Raw genomic sequence first — 15579 nt, 5'->3', positions numbered from 1 at the left:
TGTGTTCTACATGTTACACAGAGAGTGTAGTGTAGTGTGTTGTACATTTCACACAGAGAGTGTAGTGTAGTGTGTTGTACATGTCACACAGAGAGTGTAGTGTAGTGTGTTGTACATTTCACACAGAGAGTGTAGTGTAGTGTAGTGTAGTGTGTTGTACATGTCACACAGAGAGTGTAGTGTAGTGTGTTGTACATGTTACACAGAGAGTGTAGGGTAGTGTGTTGTACATGTTACACAGAGAGTGTAGTGTAGTGTAGTGTGTTGTACATGTTACACAGAGAGTGTAGTGTAGTGTAGTGTGTTGTACATGTTACACAGAGAGTGTAGTGTAGTGTGTTGTACATGTTACACAAAGAGTGTAGTGTAGTGTGTTGTACATGTTACACAGAGAGTGTAGTGTAGTGTGTTGTACATGTTACACAGAAAGTGTAGTGTAGTGTGTTGTACATGTTACACAGAGAGTGTAATGTAGTGTGGTGCACATGTTACACAGAGAGTGTAGTGTAGTGTGTTGTACATGTTACACAGAGAGTACACAACATCTTCACAAACACACTTTGTCACGCGGCCAACATGCTGACCTCACACAGGAACTCACCTGTTTGCAGGTTGCTGGCGGACACTCGGCCACGGAGCAGTGGGCGTGGCCATCGCGGCAGACACACCTGGAGCACGGGCCGGGCCGCCACTCCTCGCCATCCTGGTACACCGAGTCTTGCCAGAAGCACGACTCTGCCGCACGCACACACACAGACACACAAAGAGTGAGCAACTGGAAGTGATGGTGCCATTCAGCAGCGACCGGCAATATGGCCTCAAAATAAAATCTCCATTTTATCGTGGCCCACCACATCATTATAACATGGCCTGCCAGTCCATTTAATAGTGGCCCACCACATCATTCTATAATGGCCTGCTACTCCAATTTATTGTGGCCCACCACATCATTCTAACATGGCCTGTCACCCCATTTTGTAGTGGCCCACCACTCCCTTTTAATATGGCCCGCCACTCCAATTTATTGTGGCCCACCACATCATTCTATAATGGCCTGCTACTCCATTTTATTGTGGCCCACTACATCATTCTAATATGGCCTGACACTACCATTTTATTGTGGCCTACCACACCATTTTATCATGGCCAACCACATCATTTGAAAAAGGCCCGCCACTCCATTATGATTGTGGCCCACCACATCATTTTGAAATGGCACGCCACTCCATGTTATCGTGGCCCACCACGCAATTTCAACATAGCCCGCCTCTCCATTTTATCGTGGCCCACCACATCATTCTAATCTGGCCCACCACATCATTCTAATCTGGCCCACCACTCCATTATGATTGTGGCCCAACACGTCAATTTAACATGGCCTGCACTCTTTTTTATAGTGACCCACCACATCATTTTAACTTGGCCCGACACTCCATTTTATAGTGGGCCACCACGTCATTCTAACACGGCCCGCCAGTTTTTTTTATAGTGGCCCACCCCATCATTTTAACTTGGCCAGCTATTCCATTTTATCATGGGCCACCATGTCATTCTAACATGGCCCACCACTCCATTTTACTGTGGCCCACCACATCATTCTAAATGGCCTGTCACTCCATTTTATTGTGGCCCAGCACATTATTTTGTAATGGCCCAACACTTCATTTTAAAATGGCCCGCCACGCCATTTTATTGTGGCCCACCACACCATTTTATTGTGGCCCCCCACATCATTTTATCGTGGCCCACCACATTATTTTGAAATGGCACGCCACTCCATGTTATTGTGGCACGCCACTCCGTGTTATTGTGGCCCACCACATCATTTCAACATAGCCAGCCTCTCTATTTTATTGTGGACCAACACATTATTCTAGGATGGCCTGCCACTCAATTTTATTGTGGCCCACCACGTCATTCTAAAATGGCCAGCACTCTTTTTTATAGTGGACCATCACATCATTTTAACTTGGGCCGCCACTCCATTTTATAGTGGGCCACCACATCATTCAAAAATGGCCTGCCACTCCATTTATTATGGCCTGCCAATCCATTTATCATGGCCTGCCAATCTATTTATGGTGGCCCACCACTCCATTATATTGTTGCCCACCACATCATTCAAAAATGGCTCGGCATGCCATTTTATTGTGGCCTACCACATCATTGTAAAGTGCTTCACCACATCAATTATAATGACTCGCCACTCCATTTTATTGTGGCCCACCACATCATCCTAACAAGGCCTGCCATTCTTTTGTATTGTGGCCCACCACATCATTTTAACATGGTTTGCCACTCCATTTTATTGTGGCCCACCACGTCATTCTAATTTGGCTTGCTAGTCCATGTTATTGTGGCCCACCCCATCATTTTAACTAGGCCCGGCACTATATTTAAAGTGGCCCACCACATAATTCTAACATGGCTCGCCACATCATTGTAAAGTGCTACGCCACTTCATTTTATATGGCCTGCCAGACCATTTTATTGTGGCCCACCACATCATTCTAATATGGCCTGCCACAGCATTTTATTGTTATCCACCACGTCATTCTAACATGGCCCGCCACTCCATTTTTTCGTGGCCTGCCACATCATTTTATAATCGCTCATCACATCATTCTAATGTGCTCTGCCACATCATTCTAAAGTGGCCCGCCACTCCATTTTTTTAGTGGCCCACCACCATCCTAAAGTGGCCCGGCCACATATATTTATGTGTTCCGCCACATAATGTTGCAGTGACCCACCATTTTATGTCATACTTGTCCCACCACATCATTTTTTTGCGGAAGGCCAATCCATTTTATCATGACCCGCCGCATCATTTTTACCTGACTCCTCTCTTAAATTTAACATGGTCCTTCTCAGTTTTAAATTGGCCTGCCACATCATTTGATGAGTCCTGCCAACTAATTGAATGTGGAATGAAATGTTTCTCATGACTTTTTAAAGAAACCAACAAAAACAAACACAAGTTTTGGTTTCATTTGACCAAAAACAAAACAGCATTTACTGTCTGACATATTTTTATAGAATTGATATAAATCCAAATGTGCAGAAAATCATTCTGAAAAAAACTCAACAGGTGAAATTTTAGCTTTTGTGGCTAAGTCTGTCATTTTTGTCACGTTTTCCTTAATTTGAGGGCCAAATGTTTGTTGAACTTTGCAGCGTGCAGCCAGTACTTTGTCACAAAACCAAACCACTGCCCACTTTTCTTGTCTCACTCTTCTTTTAGACTGACCTTTTTTGTTGTCATGCCAACAACACAGGAGCCTGTGATTAAAGGTGAGTAATCAGCATGGCTGGCAGTCATTAACAACAAAACAAAACAATGTTGAGTGAGTCACAGAACTGCAAGGAAATACAAAACACTTTTGGGGTGATTGAAGAAAGATTTGTTATTAAAAATGTGAAATGTTGCTTGAAGAAAGTGGAGATTGAAAATGTGTGAGACATAATTGAGGTGAGGGGAAGTGAACTCTGACCAGGAAGGAACATTAACAGCCAGACAGGAAATGAAAGTGCATCATCTGGGGGTCGTTTTAGTGCGTAACACATCTGTGGACGCTCAGCCTAGGCCGTGGAAATAAAAAAAAATAAATAACACCAAACGCTTATCATGATGACTCCACTTCATCTTTTTATTACCGAGACAAAATGTACGCGTGATGAAGTATGAATAAAACCAACTGCTGAGGCCCCGCCCCCTTTAAAAATACTCAAATAAATGATGAAGCCTGTCAGTCCAAGTTCGGGGATTACTAACAAACAAAATGGTCTCCAAAGAGCGGTCCGGAGCCATTTTTTTAACGGCCCATGGGACACAATTGTTAGCATTCTAGTGTTAGCATGCTAGCTGTTTTTTTTCTAAATTTGCTTACTTGTTGAATAATACCACTTAGCATGCCAACGTTAGTAAGTTAGCTCAAAAAAAAAAAAAAAATCGGGGACACACCTCAGAGTAGTTTATTTTTGGTATGTCTCAGTTAGCATTTTAGCATGCTAACAGAAGTGTGCTATATCTTTAAGCTAATTTAGCAGGTGTACACCTCAGTGTTATATTCTTAAAAATACTCAAATAAATGAGGAAGCCTGTAAGTCCAAGCTCTTTGATTACTAACAAACGAAACGGTTTACAAAGTGCGGCCCGGAGCCATTTCTTTAACGGCCCATGGGACACAATTGTTAGCGTTCTAATGTTAGCATGCTAGCTGTTTTTTTTCCTTCTAAATTTGTTTACCTGTTGAATACTTAGCAGGCTAACGGTAGTAAGTTAGCTTGAAAAAAAAAAATTAATCAGGGACACATTTCAGAGTAGTTTATTTTTGGTATGTCACAGTAAGCATTTTAGCATGCTAACAGAAGCATGCTATATTTTTAAGCTAATTTAGCAGGTGTACACCTCAGTGTTTCATTTTTTTGGCATTTCACTAATTCTAACTGTAAGCATGCGATTGTTAGCTTGTTGGAATGCTGGCTTTTTCTTTGCTAAATTTGCTTACATGTTGAATAATACCTCTTAGCATGCTAACGTTAGTATGTTAGCTCAAAAAAATATTCAGGGACACACCTCAGAGTACTTTATTTTTGGTATGTCACAGTTAGCATTTTAGCATGCTAACATAAATGTGCTTTATTTTTAAGCTTATTTAGCAGGTGTACACCTCAGTGTTGTATTTTTTAGGCACTTCACTAATGCTAACTATAAGCTTGCGATTGTTAGCTTGTTAGCATGCTAGCTTTTTCTTTGCTAAATTTGCTTACATGTTGAATATTACCTCATTAAAATACTAACGTTAGTATGTAAGCTTAAAAAAAATATTTAGGGACACACCTCAGAGTACTTTATTTTGGGCATGTCACAGTTAGCATTTTAGCATGGTGACAGAAGCTTGCTATATTTTTAAGCTAATTTAGCAGGTGTACACCTCAGTGTTATGGCAAGGCAACTTTATTTATATAGCACATTTACAACAATTTTAAAATTGGACCAAAGTGCTTTACAGGTTTAAAAGCATAGAGCAAAAAACAAAACACAACAAAAACAAACAAAGAACATAAACAATGAATAAGCTTAAGAAGATAGTGCAAAAGCAATACGGTAAAAGGGTTCGAATAAAAAGTAAAAATTGCAAAATAAAAATAATAATAAAAGTGTGACAAATTGAAAAAAAAAATTATATTAAGTAGTAATAGTTATATTTTTTGGCATTTCATTAATGCTAACTGTAAGCTTGCGATTGTTAGCTTGTTAGCGTTCTAGTGTTTTTAGCTCAATTTGCTCATATTTTTTGTTAATGTGGCTTTGGCTCGCCAGCACTTACACGGAATTGCAAGCTAGGTTGCATGTTTGTATTTGCGAAGTTCCCAAGAACAGCCTTAGCATGAATTGATTAACGTGGACCCCGACATAAACAAGTTGAAAAACTTATTCGGGTGTTACCATTTAGTGGTCAATTGTACGGAATATGTACTGAACTGTGCAATCTACTAATAAAAGTATCAATCAATCAATCAAAGCAGACGTGCTAAGCTAGATGAGAAGGTGATTACCTCCTGCCAGGCCGCACTGAGGGCAGCACTCTCCCGCAGGCGTGAAAAAGTCAGGACAAGCGAGCGGGGGACACTGAGGAGGGGCGCAGGACGCCACCCCGCCGGAGCACTCACACAGCGTACACGGCGTAGGACTCCACTGACTGCCGTGCTGATGGAACAACACACTTTCAATATTTGCGCTCACAAACATCAATACATTCAACATTTGTCTTGTAGAAAAAACAATAGATTATGTGTTTTGTTTTTTTATTTAATTATTTTATATTTTTAATTTTACTATTTTTTAACATTTAATTGATCTATTTATTATCCATTTTATGATTAAAAAAATTAAACAACTTTTTTTTAATACAACAGATTCAACATCTGTGTTTTTTTTATTTAATTGTATTTAAGTATTATTTTTATTTATTTTAATTATTAAAAACAACAAACATTCGACATTTGTCTCGTAGGAAAAAAACAACTAATTCAACAATTGTTTTTGTATTTAATTATTTTTTATTTATTTAATTTTACTTATTTTTTCTCATTTGATGGATGTATTTATTATCGATTTTATGATAAAAACAATAAACAACATTTTTGTTTGAATACAACAGATTCCACATTTTTTTATTTTAATTGTATTTACGCGTTATTTTTATTTATTTTAATTCTTAAAAACAACTAACATTCAAAATTTGTCTCGTAGGAAAAACAACAACAAAATGAACAATAGTTTATTTATTTAATTTTACTTTTTTTTAATCATTTAATTAATCTATTTAGTATCCATTTTATGATAAAAACAATTAAACAACTTTAGTTTTTTTATTTAACTGTATTTACGTATTATTTTATTTATTTTAAATGTTAAAAACAACAAACATTCAACATTTGTCTTGTAGAAAAAAACTACAGAGATTAAAAATGTTTATTTTATATTTAACTATTTATTATTTAATGTATCTATTTATCATTCTTTTATGTATTTATTCATAATTAAATTAATTGATTATTTATTTTTCATTTAATAAATAACATTTAATTATATATATTTATCTATTATTTATTTATTAATTATCTATCCATCTTCTTCCGCTTATCCGAGGTCAGGTCGCGGGGGCAACAGCCTAAGCAAGGAAGCCTAGACTTCCCTCTCCCCAGCCACTTCGTCTAGCTCTTCCCGGGGGATCCCGAGAAGTTCCCAGGCCAGCCGGGAAACATAGTCTTCCCAACGTGTCCTGGGTCTTCCCCGTGGACGTGCCCTAAACACCTCCCTAGGGAGGCGTTCGGGTGGCATCCTGACCAGATGCCCGCACCACCTCATCTGGCTCCTCTCCATGTGGAGGAGCAGCGGTTTTACTTTGAGCTCCTCCCGGATGGCAGAGCTTCTCACCCTATCTCTAAGGAGAGCCCCGCCACACGGCGGAGTAAACTCATTTCGGCCGCTTGTACCCGTGATCTTATCCTTTCGGTCATGACCCAAAACTCATGACCATAGGTGAGGATGGGAACGTAGATCGACCGGTAAATTGAGAGCTTTGCCTTCCGGCTCAGCTCCTTCTTCACCACAACGGATCGGTACAACGTCCGCATTACTGAAGACGCCGCCTGTCGACCTCACCATCCATTCTTCCCTCACTTGTGAACAAGACTCCTTGAACTCCTCCACTGGGGGCGGGGTCTCCTCCCCAACCCGGAGATAGCTTTCCACCCTTTTCCGGGCGAGAACCATGGACTCGGACTTGGAGGTGCTGATTCTCATTCCGGTCGCTTCACACTCGGCTGCGAACCGATCCAGTGAGAGCTGAAGATCCCGCCCCTCTCTTCACCCGAGTGTCCAAAACATGAGGACGCAAATCCGATGACACAACTACAAAGTCGATCATGGAACTGCGGCCTAGGGTGTCCTGGTGCCAAGTGCACATATGGACACCCTTATGTTTGAACATTGTGTTTGTTACGGACAAACTGTGACAAGCACAAAAGTCCAATAACAAAACACCACTCAGGTTCAGATCCGAGCGCCCATTCTTCCCAATCACGCCTCTCCAGGTTTCACTGTCGTTGCCAACGTGAGCGTTGAAGTCCCCCAGTAGGACAAGGGAATCACCCGGGGGGGCACTTTCAAGTATTCCCTCGAGTGTACCCAAAAAGGGTGGGTACTCTGAACTGCTGTTTGGTGCGTAAGCACAAACAACAGTCAGGGCCCGTCCCCCCACCCGGAGGCGGAGAGAGACTACCCTTTCGTCCACCAGGGTGAACTCCAACGTGCAGGCTTTAAGCCGGGGGGAAACAAGAATTGCCACCCCAGGCCATCGCCTCTCACTGCCGGCAACTCCAGAGTGGAAGAGGGTCCAGTCCCTCTCGAGAGAAGTGGTTCCAGAACCCTTGCTGTGCTTCGAAGTGAGTCCGACTATATCCAGGCGGAACTTCTCCACCTCGCGCACTAACTCTGGCTCCTTTGCCCCCAGTGAGGTGATGTTCCATGTCCCAAGAGCTAGCTTCTGTAACCGAGGATCGGACCGCCAAGTGCCCTGCCTTCGGTTCCCGCCCAGCTCACATCGCACCCAAACTCTATGTCCCCTGCTATGGGTGGTGAGCCCATTGGAGGGGTGACCCAAGTTGCCTCTTCGGGCTGTGCCCGGCCGGGCCCCATGGGAACAGGCCCGGCCACCAGGCGCTCGCCATCGTGCCCCACCTCCGGGCCTGGCTCCAGACGAGGGCCCCGGTGACCCGCGTCCGGGCGAGGGAAATCTGGGTCCATGATTTGTCTTCTTCGTAAAGGTCTTCGAGCTGCTCTTTGTCTGATCCCCCACCTAGGCCTGATTTGCCTTGGGAGACCCTACCAGGGGGCATAAAGCCCCCGGACATCATAGCTCTTAGGGTCATTGGGACACGGAAACTCCTCTACCACGGTAAGGTGGCAGCTCAGAGAGGAGTATTTATTATCTATTTAATAAAATATGTATATATATATATATATATATATATATTTTTTTATTATATAAAAAAAATATCTATTTAAGAAAAAAAAATTAAAATAACGTCTTTAAAAACATCAAAGATTCAACATTTGTGTTTTTTTCATTAAATAAAATGAATGATTTATTTGATTGTATTTACTTATTTATTTATCATTTACTTTATTTATTTAATAAAAAACAGAATGAAAACAACAACAAAGACTGAACGCTTACAGCATAAGTGACGCCCTGGTGGTCACAGGAGTCCTCTGAGGAGGGAACACAGCCGGGACAACATTGACCGGCATCAATCCTCAGGCGCTCGCCCTGCAGACACAAACAGAGCATGGTAGACCATCACAACGTACCTCCCTGTACACCATCCAAAATGTCCGACATTGAAAATTCCACATATGGTGCAGGTTTTGAAGGGTAAACTTCATGGCAAAGACTACTCCCTGACTACCACAAACTTCATTTGAAAACGTGTAGCGCATACCGAAGGTGTCCTAACTACCGCAACTTTATTTTAAATGGCTGGCAATCCAGTTGCTACAAATTTGCCGCCATCTTGTGGACAACGCGAGTAAATCAGGCCAATGCTCATGAATTCAACATAGAAGTGTGCATAGCACAGCATCTACTTATACGACCCAGTCCACAACCTGCTCACTGGACTTTGTGTGTGTTATTAAAAAAAAAATGTCCAAGCACAACACATAATTCCAAATGAGACCTATTTATAGTCCTGGAGACAAGATGGAGGATGCTAAGACCACCATTTATTTTATTATTATTATTTTTTTTCGAAACTGTACTTTTCTCATTCAACAAAAAATGTTATTTCCTATTTTTATCTCTGCATCCTTAGCTTCAAACACCACAATACATGAAAGAAATATGTAATTATAATAGTAATAAAATAATATTAAATGAAAAAATAAAATACATATATAAATATATATAAATGAGTGGGAACCATACCGCCTTACATTTTAAATGAATATATTTTTTATTTAATGTCATTTTTCTCAATCAAATCTAACTTTGTTATGATTTTATTTATTTCACCTTATTAATTAAATTTGTTATTTATTTAATTATTATTTGTATTTTTTTTTATTATTATTATTTTTTAATTACATATTTTCTACAACGGTTTCATGTATTGTGGTGTTTGAAGCTGACGGTTAGTATTTTTATTTATTTAATGTCATCTTACTTCTTTTTATATATTATTTAATTGATTAATTTTTTTATTATGTTTAATTTAATTATATCCATCCATTTTCTACCGCTTATTCCCTTTTGGGGTCGCGGGGGGCGCTGGCGCCTATCTCAGCTAATATCGGGCGGAAGGCGGGGTACACCCTGGACAAGTCGCCAACTCATCGCAGGGCCAACACAGATAGACGGACAACATTCACACTCACATTCACACACTAGGGCCAATTTAGTGTTGCCAATCAACCTATCCCCAGGTGCATGTCTTTGGAAGTGGGAGGAAGCCGGAGTACCCGGAGGGAACCCACGCATTCACGGGGAGAACATGCAAACTCCACACAGAAAGATCCCGAGCCTGGATTTGAACCCAGGACTGCAGGACCTTCGTATTGTGAGGCAGACGCACTAACCCCTCTTCCACCGTGAAGCCCAATTTAATTATATATATTTTTTTATTATTTTTATCATTATTATTCATCATATTAATGACATATTTTCTACAACGGTTTCATGTATTGTGGTGTTTGAAGCTGAGGGTTTACAGATAAAAATGGTCAATAAAAACCAAAAAAAAGGTCAGGGAAAATGTAAAAAAAATATATATATATAAATGTATATATATATATATATATATATATATTTATATATATATATATATATATATATTATTAATCTTGTATAAAAAAAGCAAGGAAAAGAGGCAGATGATGAAATATTGAGTCCTCACCTCCTGGCACTGAGGGTGGGCACAGGACACAGCCAGGCAGACCACCACCTTGTCGTGACACCTGCACTCCTCACACGGCTGCGGTCGCCATGACGACGCGTTCTGTGGAGAAAGGAGAGCGTGATGATGTCACGTGCATCAGAAAGGTTGAAGTGAGAGCAAGCGGATTTAAAAGTTAATGTTACTTCTGAAAATGTCACGGCCATTAAATCCAAGAAGCTCTCAATGTGGCACATTTTCATTCTTGATGAAGTTGGAGAAACGCCGGCTTTGCTACACATTGAAAAAGCAAAACCTGCTGTTCTAAAATCAGACAACTGTCATGACTAATGTCATGTTAGCATGAAACTAACTTATCTGTGCTAGTGTTGCTAACTTAGCATGATTTTTAATGTCGTGTTAGCTTGTAGCTAACATAACTGTGCTAGTCTTGCTAACCTAGCATGATGTTAAAGTGTAATGTTAGCATTTAGCTCACATAGCTATTCTGTTGACATAGCATGGTGTTAATGAACATGTTAGCATGTAGCTAACAAAGTTGTGCTAGTGTTGCTAAACCAGCATGGTGTTAAATGGTAAAGTTAGCATTTAGCTTGCATAGCTGTGCTAGTGTTGTAACCTAGCATGATGTCAAGATCATGTTAGCATGTAGCTAACACAGCCATGCTAGAGTTGCTAAGCTAGCATGATGTTAATGTCATGTTAGCTTGTAGCTAACATAGCTGTGCTAGTGTTGCTAACCTAGCATGATGTTAAAGTGTAAGGTTAGCATGCAGCTAAAATAACTGTGCTACTGTTGACCTGGCATGGTGTTAATGTCATGTTAGCATGTAGCTAACAAAGCTGTGCTAGTGTTGCTAACCTACCATGATGTTAAAGTGTAAAGTTAGCATTTATCTCGCATAGCTGTGCTAGTGTTGTTAACCCAGCATGATGTTAAGATAATGTTAGCATTTAGCTAATACAGCTATGCTAGTGTTGCTAACCTAGCATGATGTTAAAGTCTAATGTTAGCATTTAGCTTACACAACTATTCTGTTGACATAGCGTGATGTTAATGTCATGTTAGCATGTAGCTAACAAAGCTGTGCTAGTGTTGCTAACCTAGCATGGTGTCAAAGTTTAAAGTTAGCAGTTAGCTTGCATAGCTGTGCTAGCGTTGCTAACCTAGCATGATCTTAATGTCATGTTAGCGTGTACGCTAACATAGCTGTGCTAGTGTTGCTAACTTAGCATGATGGTAATGTCATGTTAGCATGTTGCTAACATAGCTGTGCTAGTGTTGCTAACCTAGCATGATGTTAAAGTGTAAGGTTAGCATGTAGCTAACACAGTAATGTTAGTGTTGTTAACCCAGCATGATGTTAAGATCATGTTAGCATGTAGCTAACACATGTATGCTAGTGTTGCTTACCTAGCATGATGTTAAAGTCTAATGTTAGCATTTAGCTCACATAGCTATTCTGTTGACATAGCATGGTGTTAATGTCATGTTAGCATGTAGCTAACATAGCATGATGGTAATGTCATGTTAGCATGTTGCTAACATAGCTGTGCTAGTGTTGCTAACCTAGCATGATGTTAAAGTGTAAGGTTAGCATGTAGCTAACACAGTAATGTTAGTGTTGTTAACCCAGCATGATGTTAAGATCATGTTAGCATGTAGCTAACACATGTATGCTAGTGTTGCTTACCTAGCATGATGTTAAAGTCTAATGTTAGCATTTAGCTCACATAGCTATTCTGTTGACATAGCATGGTGTTAATGTCATGTTAGCATGTAGCTAACATAGCATGATGGTAATGTCATGTTAGCATGTTGCTAACATAGCTGTGCTAGTGTTGCTAACCTAGCATGATGTTAAAGTGTAAGGTTAGCATGTAGCTAACACAGTAATGTTAGTGTTGTTAACCCAGCATGATGTTAAGATCATGTTAGCATGTAGCTAACACATGTATGCTAGTGTTGCTTACCTAGCATGATGTTAAAGTCTAATGTTAGCATTTAGCTCACATAGCTATTATGTTGACATACCATGGTGTTAATGTCATGTTAGCATGTAGCTAACATAGCTGTGCTAGTGTTGCTAACTTAGCATGATGTTAATGTCATGTTAGCTTGTAGCTAACATAGCTGTGCTAGTGTTGCTAACCTAGCATGATGTTAAAGTGTAAGGGTAGCATGTAGCTAACACAGTAATGCTAGTGTTGTTAACCCAGCATGATATTAAGATCATGTTAGCATGTAGCTAACACATCTATGCTAGTGTTGCTAACCTAGCATGATGTTAAAGTCTAATGTTAGCATTTAGCTCACATAGCTATTCTGTTTACATAGCATGGTGTTAATGTCATGTTAGCATGTAGCTAACAAAGCTGTGCTAGTGTTGTTAACCTAGCATGGTGTCAAAGTGTAAAGTTAGCATTTAGCTTGCATAGATGTGCTACTGTTGGTAACCTAGCATGATGTCAAGCTCATGTTAGCATGTAGCTAACACATCTATGCTAGTGTTTCTAACCTATCATGATGTTAAAATGTAATGTTAGCATGTAGCTCACATAGCTAAGCTAGTGATGCTAACCCTGCATGATTTTAAAAAGTAATGTTAGAATAGCTGCACTGGTGTTGCTAACGTTTGTGTTGCCGTCCTTGCAGAAATATGCTTTGTGTGATGAAGTGATGTTGGTCAATAGTTCATCAGAGTTTGCATCTCAGCCAGAGACATCAATCACTTCGCTATTTGCAAAATCCCATTTAGCCGCACAATCAATAACTGGCGAGACGATGCCATCATTCTTGGTGTGATGGACGGGGACAAGCGGCATTAAGTAACGTTCGCATGACAGAAAGGACAACAGCTATATATATATATATATATACATATATATATATATATATATATACAGAAAGGACAACAGCTATATATATATATATACATATATATATATATATATATATATATATATATGTATATATATATATATATATATATATATGTATATATATATATATAGCTGTTGTCCTTTCTGTCATGCAAATGTATGTTGTATGTATATATGTATGGTGCCAATAGAAGGTTGAGCTGCAGATGCAACACAACAACGGTCACATGCGTGGGCACAGATGTTCACACACACACACACACACACACACACACACACACACACACACACACACACACACACACACACACACACACACACACACACACACACACACAAACACACACACACACACACACACACACACACACACACACACACTTTCACACATGACGGCGTTGGCGTGTTCATAAACGGATCACATGACCACATCAGCTCACTGGCTTCAGAGCTGCTCCATTTGCTTGATCACATGATCACCTCTTGAACACACACACATGCATGCACACACACACATACACACACGCACACACACACACACACACACTGTGCAACCCTTGTTGAGTGGGCTGCACACGTGTTCTTGTCATGTGTGTAAATACTAATCCAAGATGAGTCGTCACCTTCAAGCAGGTAAGAACCAGGTTGGACTCCAGCAAATGAGTGTCGACTTTGCAAGTCACGGGGATCAAACCCGCGGCGCCATAATGACAACAGCTTGTCCACAGCTGCCATGCTGGACTTCCTTCTACTGGAAATACTGTACATGAAAGTATTAATAATCACCGATGACACGCGGCAACATGATCGCCTCACTACATCTGCAAGAATGTGACTCCCATATTTTTAGTTGGAGTGCTCCAGACAGCTATTTTTATAGACCTTCCACAAAGCTTCTCATTGCATAGATCCAACCATCCATCAATTTTACATTTTACAACTAATTTTACATTTTACAACTAATTGTAAACTTATAGGTGCCGACCATCAGGGCCGATTTGCGACGAGAGAGTGTGTCAATGTTAAGATATTACGCCGAGTTGATAAGTCTATCTGTTTGCTAATAGTAGCTACTAGCCGTACCCATGTATTTTCAATGGGTGGTTAGCATCGGGTTTTAATCCAGTTTCCTCCTATGTTTCTGCTCCGATTGAATTTCTTTGTATGTCGAGTCTTTATTTTGGGTACTTACATATGGTGCCTGACTGTTGTGGCGTTTTAAGGCCATCTGCATTTTTTATGCGCCGAGTTGGTAGGTGTATCTGTTTGCTAATAGTAGCTACAGTACTAGCCATACCCATGTATTTTCAATGTGTGGTAAGCATTGGGTTTTAATCCCGTTTCCTCCTAAAGTTCTAATTTATATCTGTCAGTAGAAACGTTGGAAGGTAAAAACTACAATATAATACAAAGTAGTGTGTTGTTCTAACTTATATCTGGGAAGCCCAGACTTCCCTCTCCTCAGCCACTTCCATATATACTCGGTCCCGTCCTTCGCTGCTTGCAGCTTTAATTATTATTATTATTGTTGTTATTTTTATAGTATCATTGTGTGAATAGCATTGACATAATAATACTAAAATAATTTAAATAATAAAAATTGTGGGTGGTGTGGCCATGGTTCAAAGTGGTTGCATTGGTGTGGTGTGGCAGGCTGAATTCCAGTCCAGATAAAAGACTTTGACCGCGGGTTCAATGCCGACGCGGACCCTGGCAAGAGAACCGGAGGTGCTGCAGCGCCGCTGTCCTGGCCTCCCAATTAGATTAACGGGCGCGGGCGGGGACGAGGCGGCGCTTGCCTGATTAAATGTCTGCACTCCTTCCATGGCCCCCTGGAGGGAAATAACTCCTTGGATTCACAAGCCATCTTCAATTTCAGCCGCAGAAAAAACCAGGAAGGAGGGAAATAAAGCTGCGACTGGCATCCTGCTGGAGGAGGAGGAGGAAGAGGAGGGGGAGCACCACCTGGGGCCTGCACCACTCGGAGCCACAGAAGAATGACAAAAAAATGAATATTAAATGATGTTAGATCTTAAAAACGTAGTGCAGCCGGGAGTGCACGGGAAGCATTGAGGAAGCTGAGCCATTATAATGTCAAATCAGAACGCTCCAAGTCTGATGAGAACAAAAAAGACAAGTTGGTTTAAGAACTTGGAAAATTAGCATTTTCAAAATCATTACAGCTTTTGCCGAAATTCCCAAATTTCCATGAAATTCCCATTGAAAAGA

General features: G+C 40.4%; 1 protein-coding gene across 1 annotated transcript in view; it reads right to left on the bottom strand.

Annotated features, from left to right (window-relative positions):
* The window catches only part of fras1 (Fraser extracellular matrix complex subunit 1), a 278952-nt gene that overhangs the window by 209120 nt on the left and 54253 nt on the right, over nt 1–15579 (bottom strand). The window contains exons 3-6 of the mRNA XM_061904877.1: nt 10468–10569; nt 8751–8843; nt 5563–5713; nt 602–735 (exon numbers count right to left, since the gene is read on the bottom strand). Of these exons, the coding sequence (XP_061760861.1) occupies nt 602–735; nt 5563–5713; nt 8751–8843; nt 10468–10569 (480 nt within the window). The remainder of the gene's footprint in view (nt 1–601; nt 736–5562; nt 5714–8750; nt 8844–10467; nt 10570–15579) is intronic.

This window comes from Nerophis ophidion, linkage group LG01 (assembly GCF_033978795.1).
Source record: "Nerophis ophidion isolate RoL-2023_Sa linkage group LG01, RoL_Noph_v1.0, whole genome shotgun sequence".
NCBI lineage: Eukaryota > Metazoa > Chordata > Actinopteri > Syngnathiformes > Syngnathidae > Nerophis > Nerophis ophidion.
The sequence above is the reverse complement of the archived record's forward strand: the minus strand, read 5'-3'. Positions and strand labels throughout refer to the sequence as shown.